Source organism: Haliaeetus leucocephalus, unplaced genomic scaffold, assembly GCF_000737465.1.
Source record: "Haliaeetus leucocephalus isolate CR32 unplaced genomic scaffold, Haliaeetus_leucocephalus-4.0 Scaffold678, whole genome shotgun sequence".
In the NCBI taxonomy this organism is placed as follows: Eukaryota; Metazoa; Chordata; class Aves; order Accipitriformes; family Accipitridae; genus Haliaeetus; species Haliaeetus leucocephalus.
In genome coordinates this window covers 5,912,509-5,928,368 of record NW_010973114.1, presented here as the reverse complement: position 1 = coordinate 5,928,368, position 15,860 = coordinate 5,912,509, and the positions used below count along the sequence as shown (strand labels likewise).

General features: G+C 44.8%; 1 protein-coding gene across 1 annotated transcript in view; it reads left to right on the top strand.

Annotated features, from left to right (window-relative positions):
• The window catches only part of LOC104839501 (chromosome unknown open reading frame, human C14orf37), a 62,329-nt gene that overhangs the window by 13,166 nt on the left and 33,303 nt on the right, over positions 1-15,860 (top strand). Inside the window, exon 4 of the mRNA XM_010579824.1 lies at positions 6,944-7,195. Coding sequence (XP_010578126.1) covers positions 6,944-7,195 — 252 coding nt within the window. The remainder of the gene's footprint in view (positions 1-6,943; positions 7,196-15,860) is intronic.

Here is a 15,860-nt window from a genome sequence, read left to right as displayed (position 1 = left end):
GCAGCTCTTAGGAATGATTGTTTCTGGTCTTAATACAGAATCAGACCCGTGGTCCCTGCTGAATATCTTTTGCCTTTTTTTTTCCTTTTTTTTTTTTTTTTTTCAAAAGCTCTTCGGTGCCTCGTATCCCCTGTGACAAGTGATGAGCCAGGACTGAAAAAGCAAGTGTGAATCCCCTCAGATTTGGCAGGGAGGGGGGAAGTAGGTTAGGATCAGAATCCAAATCTCTCCTTGTGCTGTCTTTGCAATGTCGAAGAGCCCTCTGCTGGGACACGGTTTCTGCAGCGCTTGGGCTTTGGCAAGCAGAGGCTCCCAAAAAAAGCATCAGCTCAGCTCTGCTGCCAGAGGTACGTTCCCTCTCCTAGATGGAGCAAGGATTTTCTTCTGTTACAGAAAAGCTTTGGACATGGAATTTCCTTTTCTCTTGAAACTCATATGGGTAGGGTTAGGTCATCTTGCTTTGTGTGATAAGATCCCACCCAACAGATGCGTTCTTTCCAATAGTCCCTTTCCTTGGCTCTGTGCAATAGGCCAGATGCTGATACTTCACATGAGAGGCCATGCTTGATTTGGCTCCCCTTCCAGAGCAAAGCATTTAAGACTTCATTCATGCAACGCAGTCTGCAAATACCCCAGATAGTTTTGCAGTGAACATGGCTGGGTTTAGCTGAACTCATCAATATGAGGGTTTTACCCTGCTGATTTTGCATAGCTTCTATGCCCACTGCTTGCTCAGGTATCGCGACCCATCACAGTGCAGTACTCTGCCCAGAAAGCTGTCTGCACGTGAGGAGAGCCCATCTACGTTCCTACCAGCCATCTCCTTCCAAGCTGTCCCAAGCAATTGTTCTTGGCAGCATTTTGGAGATATCGGATGGTGACGTTATTGCTGGTCACATGAAAGCAGCAGATTAGTAATAAAAGAGGGTTGTCCTAGAAAGGTCTTCCTGCCTTGACAGTCAGCTGTGATCATAAAAGCAATGCAGAAAATGAACCTCACGGGGAGAAAGCATTTGGCAGAGACTTCTTAATGCCTATTCTTCCTGTTCTGGCATGAGAAGGTAGTCATAGACCCCCCATCCCTAATCCTGTCATTATTTACTCCTCTGCTTCCTATACTGTATGTGCACATGGGTGACCGAGGACCAGTGCTGCCGTATGGGTGTGAAGTGGATGGGAGTAGAAGATAAGCCACGGGATGCATGGTGGATGAGAAACTTCGGTGTGACCCTGCTGCGCTGTTCCTTTGTGAGTGGCTCCAGTACACACAGGAGGAAAAGAAACTTCTTGAAAAATAGAATTTTTCTCAGTGGTGTGTCCCCCCAGTGTGTGTCATAGCGCAGGCAGGGGTCATCGTGCTCCATAGTGCTCTCCTTTCCTTCATGGGCACGTTACGCAGGTGGGTTCTAGATCTGCGCTCTCTGCAGCCATCGCTCAGTGCTCGTACAGGAGAGGTCTTGGCATACTTCATCTCCCTGAAGTCATGTGAAGAGCGGGCTCACCACTGGAAACCAATTAGCGCTGGCTGCTGGTTAATCACAACTTACTTGGCACTCAGACCCTACAGTGCTGGGTACCATATAAAATCACAGCTTAGACGATTGTGAAATATAACAATGCTCTGCGTTACTGTCTAGACATCATTGTCCTCTGAGTTTGGTGTGAGGGAGGCTGGAAAGGGAAAGGACAGAGAAAATGAAAACTCCAGGTTTTGTCCTGCAACCTCCTTTTTAGTTTGGGTTTGTTTTTTTTTTCAATTTGAATTCAGTTTGTGACTGTGAGTGAATCTATCACCTTGCTGCTCTTGCTGCTCAGGGCACAGCAAGATGTTTCTCTTGTGTGCTAAACCTGACAAATGATGGTTTCTTGAATCTTCTGAGGAGTAAAAGTGTTTGCAGACATTAATGGAAAATATCTAAAGATAGAAACATCCTGCTTCGGTGAAGGTTTCTTCAACTGCAAACAGAGGCCCTGAACTAACTCCATTGCCTTGAGCAAGGTTATGACAACAGTGGCTTCAGCTCCAGCTTACTACATACCGTTATACCAAAACCCCTTTCTTCATTGCCGTCGCAGCCTGTTTGTAGCACGTTGCTGACGGCAGTGATTGCACCCATCTCATAGCAGCGCTGCAAGTAATTCAGGTTTCCTCCTGCTCGGGAGGAGTGTGGCTTTCTGCAGCTGCGTGAAGCCCATAGAGAAGCATGAAGCCCGACTAAAGTGATCTATGAGGAATGGGTTGTTGGTACTTTGAGTTGCCAGGAGGAAGAGCTGACCCTGTGGTCCTTTTTTCTGCAGCATGGCGTGGTCTGGAGGTGCCAAGGTCCCTCTTTGCAGTTGATTTGCGAGGGCCCTGCTCCCATCGCGGGCTGAGGTTTTTACTTGCGGGATGATGGCTGTTGTCCGGCTGCTTCAGGAACCCAGGTTCCTGCTGGGTCAGGGAAATGCCTCAAGAAGGAGGTGTGAGGTGGTCTCGTATTTCTCTGCTGAGCCATGAAAGTTATCATGGATATGTACAGTTTTGTAATGAAAAACCTTTTTTTGAAGCAAGCGTAGGGAGATTTTGCCACCTTGAAATAGCAAATCCCATCCTGTGGATATCACCAGTGTTGCTAATAGATCACTACAGAGTCCCATGATAAAGCCCAACCATTGCTGTTTCTGGTGACTACTAATAAAGCTGGGAATCCCCCAAAACTCTGCTAAAAATTTGTTATTTTGTCTTAGACTTGTTTTCTTGGTGCTCTCCTATAGCTCCTCCAAATCTGAAAATTTGAATGCCTGTTACAAGGTTGTCAAGTCCTTCAAAACTAAAATCTTTGACACGTGAACTGAGAATCTCATTTTCCTGGGGATTCCTGCTGCTCCATCTTTCTTAGGTTGTACAGTAGTCACAGCAGGAAGGTGTTAATTTTCTTGGGTTTTTTTGCTTTCCTGTTTCAATGAAGGCAAAGCAGAGCCTGCTTTACAGAATACAGTGCTTATTTAGTCTGTCCAAGAGTGGCAGATTTTGGATTTCTTCACTCTTGGCGATGAGACTTTAACTGCCCTAAACTACTGTTGTATAACTACAACTGCAGTAGAAAATACGAACGTCTGCTTGGGCTGTAAGTGTTTTTCAGTGCTGAAAACTCCTGGTGTTACTGGGAGACAAGACAGGATACCATCCCTCCTTGACAGGTCCACGTGGCACATCACAAGCAAGAGCTAGGATTCGGTGCATGCAAATAGAATAACAGGATCAGCTTATATGTAACATAAGAAGATCTATAGAGCAAGGATGGCTCATAGCTGAAACTGCTATAGGTGCTGGGTACCTGTGCTTCAGCGAGCAAGGGGCACTTTTGACCACTGTCAGGCATTCAGAAGTGTTCCTAGATTCATGTCTGTGGCCAAGCAAAATTTATACCTGCATTTTTTTTTTGGTTGGAGGCTAGTGCCTTGACCATAAGGCACTAGCATTTCATTATATGTTCTCCTTTTTTGTCAGATGAACCTTAGCCAAAACTGAAGAGTATATACAGTTTGAGGGAGCTGAGGTTGTTTAGTCTGGAGAACAGGAGGCTGAGGGGGGGAGACCTTATCGCTCTCTACAGCTACCTGAGAGGAGGCTGTAGCAAGGTGGGGATCGGTCTCTTTTCCCAGGTAAAAAGTGATAGGATGAGAGGAAACAGCCTCAAGTTGCACCAGGGGAGGTTTAGATTGAATATTAGGCAAAATTTCTTTATTGAAAGGGTTATCGAGCACTGGAACAGGCTGCCCAGGGAAGTGGTTGAGGCACCATCCCTGGAGGTATTTAAAAGATGTGTAGACATGGTGCTTAGGGACATGGTTTAGTGGTGGAGTTGGCAGTGTGAGGTTTACGGTTGGACTCGATGATCTTAAGGGTCTTTTCCAACCTAAATGATTCTATGATACACAAAATAGTTCACAATGGGCTGCAAATGCACATGAAAATCCGAATACCTTCTGAATCTGCTGGGCTTTGCACTTTCAGTCCTTGCTACTTTCAGTCTCTTCTGTTTCTTTTCTTTCAAGCTGCTGCTGAGGCCTCCAAAAGGCCAAAAAAGTGCCAATTTAGGAGGGAAAATGTGATTTTTGTAAAAGGCTCTTATGTGAAGCACAAAACTCCAGCTTGAGGTTCAGCTGTGTGAACATTCCGATGTGCTTGCTTCCATTTTCCATCTTATGAGACTACCAAGCGTTATGTGCAGCCTGCCCACGGCTGCTGGACTCCTCTTGCACCTCTGCTTCTGAAATCCAACATTTGTGAAGTCTGTGATTTTTTTAAAGTGTAGCTTCCTCCTTGTGACCACCAAGTGGTGCTCTGCACTGCACCTTGCAGCAAGGCAAGCTGTTGGCATTTTGGGATGGGGGCTTAAAAAGCTGTTTTCAGAAGTAGGAATGAGCTAGAGAGGAGGAGGAAAAAAGTTAAGAGCCTTTTCTTTTCCCCCTTGCAGCAGTTGTGCTACCAGGACTACATTATTCACAGCTTTATGCTGTGGCTGCGTGATGATTGATGTACTTTGGTGATGATCAGATGTGATAAGTAGTCTCAGCACTTTCAATTTGGGTGTTCAGCTTGGCTGCCTGCTAGACCTCGGAGGTACAGAGATGGCTATCTGCTGCTTCAAACTAGATCCTGGTAGGTGTCTTTGATTTGGCTTGCTAAAATCACAAGAAGCTTCTAAAAACCTTGTCCCAAACTAGTTTTTCAGCCATAAAAATCAGATCCCTGTTTTCTCTTGGCTGCTTTTTCACCCAGTGCATCTAGGGAAAACCTCTCTTCATGTTCCTCTTTGGTGTGCTAGCTGTTTAGTGTCTTTGCTATTAAAGTTTGGAAATGTTTATAGCTGTGTTGCTCTCAGCAGAGGCAAAAGACCTACATTAACTTGTCTTTGCAGGTTTCCTGCAAGCACTCTCCAGGTGCCATTCTCAGGTTTACAGAAGCTGTGTATTTTGTATGAAAACATGCAGTTTGATAGAGAAAATTCTTACATTGATTTGAAATGACGGGCCCATTATAAGACAGAAACTGCCTATAAAACATAATGGGAATTTAAGGAGCTAACTACATCCCTGTAAGCTCCATTAGATGCTCTGTATGGTATAATTTTTACAGGAGTGATCATTCCTTTCCAGGTACTGAAAGCCATGCTATAGCAGGATGATGCAGCTAAATTCAAACAGCAGCTCATTTGTATGAAATGCAGGGCTAGAATTGAAAGGTGGCAAGCAGGATTGTCTTGTCTGGTGAGCTGGAAAAAACATGCAGTGTTTTAAAGCAAATCCTTGAATTAGAAGGAAAGGAGATGCCCTGTAACAGCACAGTGAATGCCATGTTTTTATAATGTGCACTGATTTCTCTAGGTATTCCAATCTGGAATAGAGGCCAAAGGAAGGAGGCCAGCTTCCCCAAGTTAATTCAAGTTGGATAGCCACCAACTAAATAGCTTCCCCAAAGTTCCCCAGTTTGTTTCTTGAGTATTTTGTTGAACAGCTGTGCTGGAGTGCCATTGCATCCCACAGCAGAAAGAAGAGTGAAGCATCATCTGCTTTACTTACAGCAGGTATGATATGTGCAGGTGTCCTACCACAGCTGCTCCATCTTATTGCAGTGTCTGTAACCTATATGAGGTACAACTCCAACAGAAATAAAGGGATATCTAGATAACAGGTGTTGATTTTGCTAGATCATTAGTTTTTAACATGGTCTTAGACCCGCGGCTAAACCAGCTGCTCAGATGCAGGGTGATGAGCTGTCCCAGTCTGAGTACCTCAGGAGGGAGTTTTTCTACAAGGCTGAGCAGAGCTTCATGTAAATTAGATAAAGTGCATAAATATTATGTTTTAGTTTCCAGCTTTGAAAAACTAACCATCATGTCATTATTCCAGATACTATCTTTTCATGGTGGGTGGATCCATTAGTAGCTATTAAACAGCTCGGATACAAATTCTGGCTCAGGAATTCCCTGAGTCTTTGATAACTAAAAGCTAGGAGGAGAGACTGTGGGAAGACTGGTTCTGTGTGTGCCTTGCCCTAGTCTTTCTTCAGCATTTGCAGCTACTTGTCGTCAGAAATAGGATGTGGGCAGAAAGGACCGTTGGTTTGATCCTGTATGGTCATTCTTGTGTTGCCGTTTTAGATTCTAGCAATGACATATGGCTTAAATATTTACCTCTCTATGTGTTAACAGTACAGTCAGCTTTGGAATAAGATGGGTATCTGCTCTAGTGGAGAATCTGCAAGGATTTCCTTGGCGTCACATTTACCTGCTCTCACGTGAAGCGTTGGCTGTGCTGCCATCTTTCCAGTGCTTAGTTAAGTCTTCCTTGGTCATATCTTTGTCTGGTGTAAATCCATTGTGATGGGACTGCTGGTATAAACCTGCTGAGAATCGCTGCCATCACCGCTATTGTCCCGCACCCAAGAGCTGATCTGCCAGCACGCATCAAAGCGAGATGCTTTTTCTGGAGAGGGGACCATATCAGTCTAATTGGGCAGGAAAGCGGTGCGTGTCCTTTCCAGAGCTGTGAAAGGCTTAATAAAAGTTAAAAATAGAACCAACTTATTGCTGCCTCCAAGATTGGAAATCAGGGAAATAGTTCTCACTTGAGCTGAAATTAGTTGAGCGGAGAGGACTATAGTTATATATACTCAGGTATTTGTACACGTATACATGCTTGCTTGTATTCCGCTATTAGGAGGCAAAATAACAGTATTTCCCACTAATGCATTTGACGGTCTAAGACAACATCTCATTGTTACTTGGTAACTTCCAAATTAACCCTTTTGGGAGTCTTTCTTGTTAGAAAACAGGTATGAGGTCTGCCTTTGGAGAAGTGGTATCAGTTGGCTGTCTTGGTGCTCACTTATAGACATGTATGAACCTTCTGTCTTGTGGGATCTTTCCTAATGTTGCTTTTGTGTCTCCCTGGCCAGAGGGTGAGGAAGAGGAAGAGGATGAAGAGGAGGAGGAAGAAGAAGAGGAGGAAGAGGAAGATGAGGAGGACAAAGACATAGACTTGATGGATGAAAGCATGGAGGGTGACACAGAGCTGCCAGGTTTCACGCTTCCAGGCGAGACCTCCCAGGAGCCCATAGCTGGCCTGGAAAACCCTGTGGCCCAGCTGGCTGGGGTATCCTACCAGGTCCCTGACACCATCGAGTGGGAGCAGCAGAACCAGGGTCTGGGTAAGAGAAAAAGCCCCTTCTTCCTTTAGCCTTACAGAGGACATGTCTTCTGCTCTTCACTTTGCGTGGGACCGTCCCTCATGCTGGGAAGTCTCACGGGTTGGCTCTCAAGCTAAACACAGAGCAGGTTCATTTCTGAGGAAACCCCATCCACCAGTGACAACTGGTTGAACTGGGATGGGTCTCAGGCAGTGTGACCTGAGTTTTCATTTTGGGGAGAGCTGCTCTGAATACTCCAGACCTGCTCCTTCATTCCCAGAGCTTAGTGTCGTCTTGCTCCAAGGGTGGACAAATAAATAACTTCTCAGGTGAGATTCCTGGGGAAATTTCAGTTCCCCTTGCCTGAGATGGGTTTGTGCAGGGATATAAATCCTGTGAGGACAAAGCGAGCAGGGTAGGTGGGTTGATGCTCATCAGCCTGTTTGCTACTTCAGCAGCTTTTTTCAAAGTGCCACTTTTCTGGCATTTTTAAAGGGTGTATGTTCCAGGTATGGGACCCTATGCTGGCAGTGTTAAGCAAGACAAACCTGCAAAGCCTCTGTAAAGCTTTATGCAGTTTATTCCCACTGTACATATAGGCCCTGTGTTTAATGACTGGACTAATTTATTCCACCTACAAATATCTTATCAGTGTCTGTATGTGTGATGTCCATCTGATACAAGTCAAAGCTGGTGTGGGACAAGGTAGAGTTTGGAAGGGAACTTGGCCAGCTTGGCTAAGGGCACTGGGATCATTTCCCAGCACACTCAATTTCCAAGCCAAGCCCCGTCAAAAGCAGTGGGAACCTTTCAGGTGAATTGGTGGGAGCTGAACCACATCTATACAGAAGGTGTCTGTGTGTGACTATTAGAGAACTAGCTGTTTTGAGAAGCTTATCAAATAAAGAAACCCCAAAACTCTTTTATATATTGTTATAAGAACTATCACTTCCCCATGATGTTTAATTCTGATTCAACCTGGCGGTTCTCCCCCTGTAGTGCTGTTTCTAGCCTGCTTTAGCGTTGTTAGCTTCCTTTGAATTGAATCAAAGAGCATCTTTCAAGAACTCCGTGGGAGGGTTGCTCTTTGAGGGCAAATTGAGTTTGCATCAGGTCTGATATCTCCCTGTCCCACTAACTCTTTCTTGAAAAACATAGTACTGGATGGTTGCCATGTCAGATCTGTTTCACGTGTCCTGTTATCCCATCAGGCTGGACAAGAGCTGTGTGAGGGGAATAATTCTAAGTCTTTAAGGCTTTCTGGGTTGGCATTGGCAAGCTGGATTAAAGAGGTACGTGACAGTGCTCAGAGGAAAGGTGTGTAAGAAACATAAGGTTATGATGGGAGTCGCATCAGCAGCTTTGTGTTCTTACCTTACTCTGTTCCTTGGTGCAGGATCTTTGTGGTGTCTTCAGAGAAAACGAGAGAGGAGCAGCATATTTGCTGCACTCAGGGGTGCAGTGGGCTGGCTTGCTGAGCTCTGTATGACTGCTAGCAATAGTGAGAAGGTAGCATTAAGCTGTTAACCATCTAAAGCTACTTGTCTGGTTCAGGATTGTAAGTACGAGGATGGATGGCTTGGCAGAGCTTTGCTGTATCAGCCAATACTGGCTAAGGGTGCCAGTGCTTTGTAGTGTGTTCAAGAGCGGCAGCGTTTTGCAAGCTCCGAGGTGTGTCCCCACACACCAAGATGGCACTGATATCTCTTCAAGGATCTTGGTAGATTTAACCATCCCAGCTAGGGTGGCTGATGCCACGTCATCTGGGTTGTGTCCCCGGAGGGCTCTGTTGGGAGTCCTATTCCCAGAACAGAGTGCTGAAGGTGCTGTTGTATATGACAGTCTGTTGCCATGAACTTTGGGGCTATGGAGGAGATCGTTCTGCAAAAGTCATCAGGCACAGCTCTGTTCATAGCTGATGCAGGTCTGAACTGGAGTCATGGCTGCATTTCCAGCCCTGCCACCTTCAATGCTGGAGGAAGAGGCTCAGGGTAGGAGATACCTATTGGTAAATGAGGCAGGTGAGAAAACAGTGACCAGAGGCTGAAGCTGTCCCTGGTGTGCAGTAAACCTCTCTGGCTGGAAAGGCTTAATAATCCTGCACAAAAAATAAGCAGGCCTTGGCTATGAAACAATATGTAGCTTTAACATTCCTTGTGTAATTGGACCTCTCATGAGGGGTTCTTGCTCTAGCACAGAGCCATGCTGGAGGATGCACTTTGCAGTATCGCTTCCAGAGATCTGCTTCTGAACATATGGGTCTGTTTCAGTTTCTGACGTTTAATAATGCATCATCCTGCAGCCTTCATCCTCCACCACCTTCTCTCTTTCTTAGACCCTGGAAAGGTCATCCTTCCAAAAATTTCAGACATGGAATAAATGGGCTGTGTGGCAAAAAGTGGGATTATTGTCCCTAACTTGTGTTTTATTGACCCTCATGCAAATTGGAGGAGCCCTCTGTGAAGTCTATCAAGTTGGGTCAGCTGCAGAGCGCCGAGTCCGGGCACCTGAAGGACTGGGCGAACATGAATTTCTGCATTCTCTGGAAGTGCCTGGCTGGGTTATGTGTCACCAGGTCCAAATGGTTTGGATAGCCTTTTCTTTTTAAGCTGTTGCAGTCTGTGCAAGCAGCTGTGAGGGAGAGGATGAGGCTGTGGCTGAGCTGAGTTCATCTTTAGGATTTAGATGGGACTTCAGCAAGAAAAGAGGGGACACGGTGGGATCAATTCCTCTGCTTATGACTCACCCCTTTTATTCCACCAGGTAAACCCTTATGTAAAGAGCCTTTTATTCTTTTTCTGTCTAGACATCCTTAATGGCTCTTTGATGTTGTTTCCTTCCCCATCTACAATGTGCTGATGCCCACAGTGCTTCTAAGAGGAAGGGAATTTATTTATGTTTTAGAGGCATAAAGAAAACCAAGGACATGCATGAGCTCACACTGAAAATCTGAGGCCAAGCGAGGAGCCAGGTGTTCGAGGCGTTCATTTGCCGGGTGTGCATGGGCAATGGGAGATGCTGTCACATCTCTGTGGTGGTGCTGGGGTCCTTTTCCCTGAGATGATGCTGCAATATTGTAGCCATTCCCCTCTTCCCAGTTGGTGGCAGGTGGGAGTTTCTGCTCTGGTTCCCCAGCCCTGGGTATGTGGGCACACGCTGGGCTACTGCTGTGTCCATACCTGTGTTCGTACCTGGTCCTGGTTACGTATTTCTTCATGGGGTGTATTAGGGAGAACAGGAAGGGTGGAAAAAGTGTACAGCTTGTGTCAGGAGGCAGTGGATTGTTAAGAACAGAAGAAATCCCCCAAACCTGGCAGGAGGCCAGAAGAGCTGCCCACATTGTTCTGCTGGAGCGCCTGGAGAAACCGGAGTCACCGTGAAGGGCTTGTAAAGCTTTAGATCTGCTGGATGTGTGCATGGACTCTCTCTCTTTGAAACCCTTTTTTCTCCAAGTGCTTTTCTTCTAAAGCTACCTCTTTGAGATCCATTTCCTTAAAGTGCTTTTCTTCTAAAACTAAAGTTAACTTGACTTTAATTTTAAGATGGCTTCGTAACCGCTGGATGTCCCCACATGCAGGCCCTGGAGGAGGGACCTGCAGTTCTGAATGCAGCTGGGTCAGGGGCACTGTGCTCACGCCTGCCTCAGCCCACTGCGCGCGTCTTTGCGCGTTCCCTTCCTTCACCAAATGGCGCTGAGGTGTGAAGAATTTCCCATCTTGTGCGAGTGAAACATGGTGTAGAAGGAGAAGTTGTTCTGCTTGACCTGGGATACAGCATGGGAGAGGAAGACCTGGAGAAAGATAATGGTACCAACAGAGTACAAGATGAGGGTACACCATCTAAGCACCAAAATTTTACAGTTGGCATTTTCCATTTTAAAAATACTTTGCACATATGTCCTTCTCCTGGGGATGCATCTGTCCTCTGGCTTTCAGAATTTTGACATTTAATGCTAAAATCTGTAGTACAGAAGAGCCCAGAAGTATTAGAGTAGCTATTCTCAGGTCAGTTATTACTGAGTTTGCTCAGTCTCATGGCTGACACATGGCAAATCCCTAGAGGGCAAGTAACTTGATCCACAAACAGCTTGGCAGAGCAAGAGACAGTTTGGATTTTTGTAGTGGTCAATGAGAAAGTGCTGGGGAAACAGAATCATTAAAAATGTCAATTCTGGGAAGTCAGATGGTCCTACATTAACTCCAGCTGAGCAAAGGCAATTTATAAGCGCCAGTAATGAGGCTGTCAGTTTTACAGTCCATCAGCTGACTCTCTAACCAGCAATGTTTAGACAAAAAAGTAAAGCAGAAGATGATGTCATCTGTGCCTTTATGAAATAGAATTTGATCCTCCAAAAGTTGTTCTGATGGCCTGCAGCTCTGGAGAAGGAACGTCTGAATATAAAGGGTCTCTTTTGGTGCCCTGTCCAAATACTTTGTCTCCAGAGGTTGCCAGTGAAGGACATGGCAGTACTTTGGGACTTCTCTGCATTATGTGTGAGATGACTTTGACCTTTCTCTACTTGTTTCTTGATTTGTGTGTAGGTGGTGTGTGGTAGGTGAACACTAACTGGTTGGAGAGCATCAGAGGGGCAGGAAGCTTGGGCTTTCTGGGAATGAATAAAAATACATAATTTTTCCCTTCTACCTCTTTTGTGTTTATGCAGTACAAGGAGAACTGTAGTTGGTTTAGGTGGGTTCAAACCTAGTGAACAGTTTCTGGGTCCTTTAGCTATTCCTCATGAATGTTAAAGTAGATGGTCTTAGTTGTACACCTCCATGGAGATCAAGGCCCTCTAGTTCTATGTTGGTGGTGGCTACTGTGACTGTGCTCTTCTCTCACTTCTTAAGAGTATTTATTCTCCAAGAGTCTCTGAGAATCCTTATTTTACAAACCATGAGCCAAGGCATAACAACTTAGGTTGAACTGGTGTGGGAACTTCGTGGTAGAGCATGAAAATGTCCCCAGCCTCCCAAGCTATTTGTTAATGCCATAGTACTTGCCTATCATTCATGTCCCAAGATGAAGAACTCCTGCTATCCATAGTAAGGTAACAGCAGGAGGTCTAGGGCATTTACTAAGCCTTTATTTTTGCTGCTTTGGAGCATGCAGTAGTTTGCTTTGTGCATTCAAAATGTATGGAGTTGTTTGGAGTGACCATGACATTTTCATCTTGAAGCGTAAAGGGTTATGATGTTCTGAATATATGGCTCAAGTTGTCTGAGCAGAGGTTGTTATGGTGGGCTTTGGTTCTTTAAGATGTTGACCGACACCACCAGTTGCTTATCTGAGGCCACCACTAATATGAGAAAACAGCAGTAAACAGAGGAGAGACTGATTTGAACCATAAACCTTAACAGAGGAAACTCCATTGTTATGCTCAAAATCTTGTTTTATGGGCAAAGAGGAGACACACCTCATATATCTATAAAACTAAGAATTTATTGCTAATATAATTGAAATCTTAAGAGTCTAATCTTTATTAGTCCAGATCTAATTATTAAAAGAAAAGAAATAATAACGCTGTTAGGATTGTTACACACACACTTAGTTTCTGTGCTTTATCCTGGTGTTACGCTTGTCCTTCCCGTGCTTCTGTGGGTCCTGAGGTTGGTGGTTTCATTCAGGGGTTTGTGGTGAGTTCATTAGGGTGGGTTATCAACCTCTGGAGTTCTTTGCCAGGAGGAATAGATGTTCATGTTGATGGTTTCTTCCTTCTCACTTTAGGGTCCACTTGAAGTGATTTTTGTATGTTTGCTAGCAAGCTTTTGCACCTTGCTCTTTCTTTCTTGATTTGCAGTTCCATATTACATCTGAATTTACTATATATGGTGGCTTTTATGTATGTTAGATACTATTTTTTGTTCTCTTGTTTACCCTAAACCCATTTTGTTCAGGTCTACATTTCTTTAACTGACCATTGGTGTGTTGTTTATATCCACCTGTTTATGGCAACGGTAATACCGTATTACAGGGCTACGTGATTATGCTGTAGCTTATAAGAAGTCACCCAAGTTGCCTGGTACCACAGCATAGTTATTGTACCCAGTGGAGTTTGGACCATTCCTGTAGATGGGAATTAAAGATAAAAAGAAATAAAATGGCAGTATAGAAAGAAGTTATGAAGTGTCACAATGTAATTCTCGACATGTAGTTTCCAAGATATATACCATGTCTGTGTTTCATGTATTTTTGTGTGTAGGATCTTAGTTCTTACAATAATGGAAGGTCATATAACTCTCTCACTTAGGTAATGACAAGGGACTTGCTTAATAAACACGCTTTTGGAATGTGATTTTTTTTTTTAATGGATATAAAATATTTGCAGCTCTGAGTAATTATAAAGAAAATGGCTCTAGATGTATTGCAGCTCTGTGGTTGCAAATTATACTACATAAACCATACAATGGATGCCACTGGTTAATGATGGTAAGGCAGAGTAGCAGAGTGGTAGAAGATGATGAATATTTGAAATGTCATTTTTACAGGAAGATAGGATTAATGCTTTTATGGGCAAAAATAACCAGCATTAGGAAGGCAGAAGCTGAGACTCAGAAGTTAGTAGTATGTTCTTTAATTGCTGCCCAGAATGGATCTATTTTAAGTACTCTTACAGCTCATGTTATTGGAACATCAGAGTGCCTTTTAATCTTTAATGTATTTATCTTCTTAATTACCCTGGAAAGGGTATCCATGTTTTACAGGTGGTAAGCAAAAACACAGAGAGGCCAAGTGACCCCACTGGTTTCATGAGGGAGCTTTTAGCAGAGTAGGGATTTGAAGGAGGGGAATTAAATTAGTGCTTGGGCATGGGCTTGGGCATTTCCTTTCTCTTCCTGGAGGAAGGATCTGCGCACCTGCATTTCTCCCTGGAAAAGGTGCAAAGGATGACACAAAAAGTCACCATCCCAACAGAAGGGACTGAGTTCATAGAAATCCCAGGTGAGAGAGACTGGCAGGAGCCGGGATCAGGAGCAGAGCCAGCAAATTTTTCTTCCTGATGTGTTCAAAGTGCAGCTGCCTGCAGCAATCCTGCCCTCTGTAGCTTTGCCCTGTACGTGTTTATGGGAGTTTTGTTGCACAAAGTGTTGGCCACGCGAGGTCTGTGTTCCAGATGGCTGCAGACTGAAATGAGCAGTCTCAGAAATATAGATGATTATTTTTCCTGTCTTTCTGGGTGCTCCAAATAATTTATACAGTTCCATATGTTCCTTGCTAGCTCCCCTTCCCTCTCCCAAGCAGTAATAAAGCTCCCATCATCAATCTGTGCCTAAATCAAGTTTCTGTTCCTCGTGAGAGATGTGCACTCTGTTTAGAATGACTTCTTTTTAACTGTTGTAAGAGATTGTTCACGGTTGTGTCTTAATCCTGGAGCAGACTCATATTTAATCAGGTTTGCCTTGTCAAAGGAAATTTTGCATCCACATACCTGTAAACAATAACGATCCTCTCTGCCAGCTCAGTGTTGCATACACTATTGTAACAACAGAGCAGCTCCCAGGAGGGAACAATTCACATTGGAGATGGCTTTTTCTTTTCGTCAAATTTTATCCCAAGGCATTTTGGGGACTGTGCCTCTTTCCCCTCTTCAATATTGCTTCTTTATTCGACCTGACTTGCTCCTACTTCTGCTCTGAAGCCAGCTGAGATAAGGAGCTTTGCAGAGCAGTCCTGCACACTGCAGCGTGGTGCTCCGTGGCGTGGTGAGAAGCAGCTCTATGCCTCACGCTGGGACCTTGGATCTTCCAGGAGATGCAAAACTTGGACAAGTCTGAGCCCTGTGGTCCTGACCTACCACCCTGCTTTTCACTTTTTCCATCCAGCACAGGGCTGCTGTGCCCTTGTGAACAAGATCCGTGCGTTTTAAATGGGAGAAGCTGACAGCGTGTCTGTTCTGCTGGGAACCAGGATGAGGAATTTCCAGCCACGGAGCATGAACCACTAATGGGTTGGAGCCATGTTCTTCCTCTTGGAAGCACCTCAACTCTTGTCCTCAAAGCAGAAATCAAGATCAAGGGAAGGGAATAGAGATAAGTAAAACAGACGATCAGAGGGTGTTTTGGTGATTCCCAGCTCTGAAAGCAAGCAGCTATCAGAAACAGGTGAAATAAAGCTGTTGCTCCTGATAAAAAAATATGTGTGCTTGCAATTTGTCATAAGGAAGGGGAAGACAGCAGGAGCCTTTCTACATGGAAACCTCCAGCAGGAAACTTGGGCTGGTACTTTAGCCTGACAGTTTTGGTGGAGTATATTGAGAAACAGCAGCACTGTAACATCCTCAGATACATTACTTTGAAGTAGCAGCCCTTCCACAAGGTTTATGCATCTAGTTAAACCTGTGTCAGAGGAAGACTGGCTAAGCCCATTTGTTACCAGCCCTTAAGTGCTACCTCCAGTAGCTGGGGGTGGATTTAGGGGCGTTTGCTCGGGTTTGGCTCTGCCTTCCCTCTCCCTGCCCACAAAGAAGATGGGATCCCATCAGACAAGGTGTGGAGTTACTGGCTATTGCTGGGGGAATGAAGAGTTCATGTCCGTCCACAGCATTCTGCCTCTTTTTCTTCAGTTTGGAATGAGGTGGTATGAAGCCATGGAGAAATCGTCTGCTGGTTTGTGGGAGGAGAGAGGGGACATTGGTCACCATGGCTGACATGGTCAGTATGAGAACTCCTAGCTGAGGTCTGGCTGACCA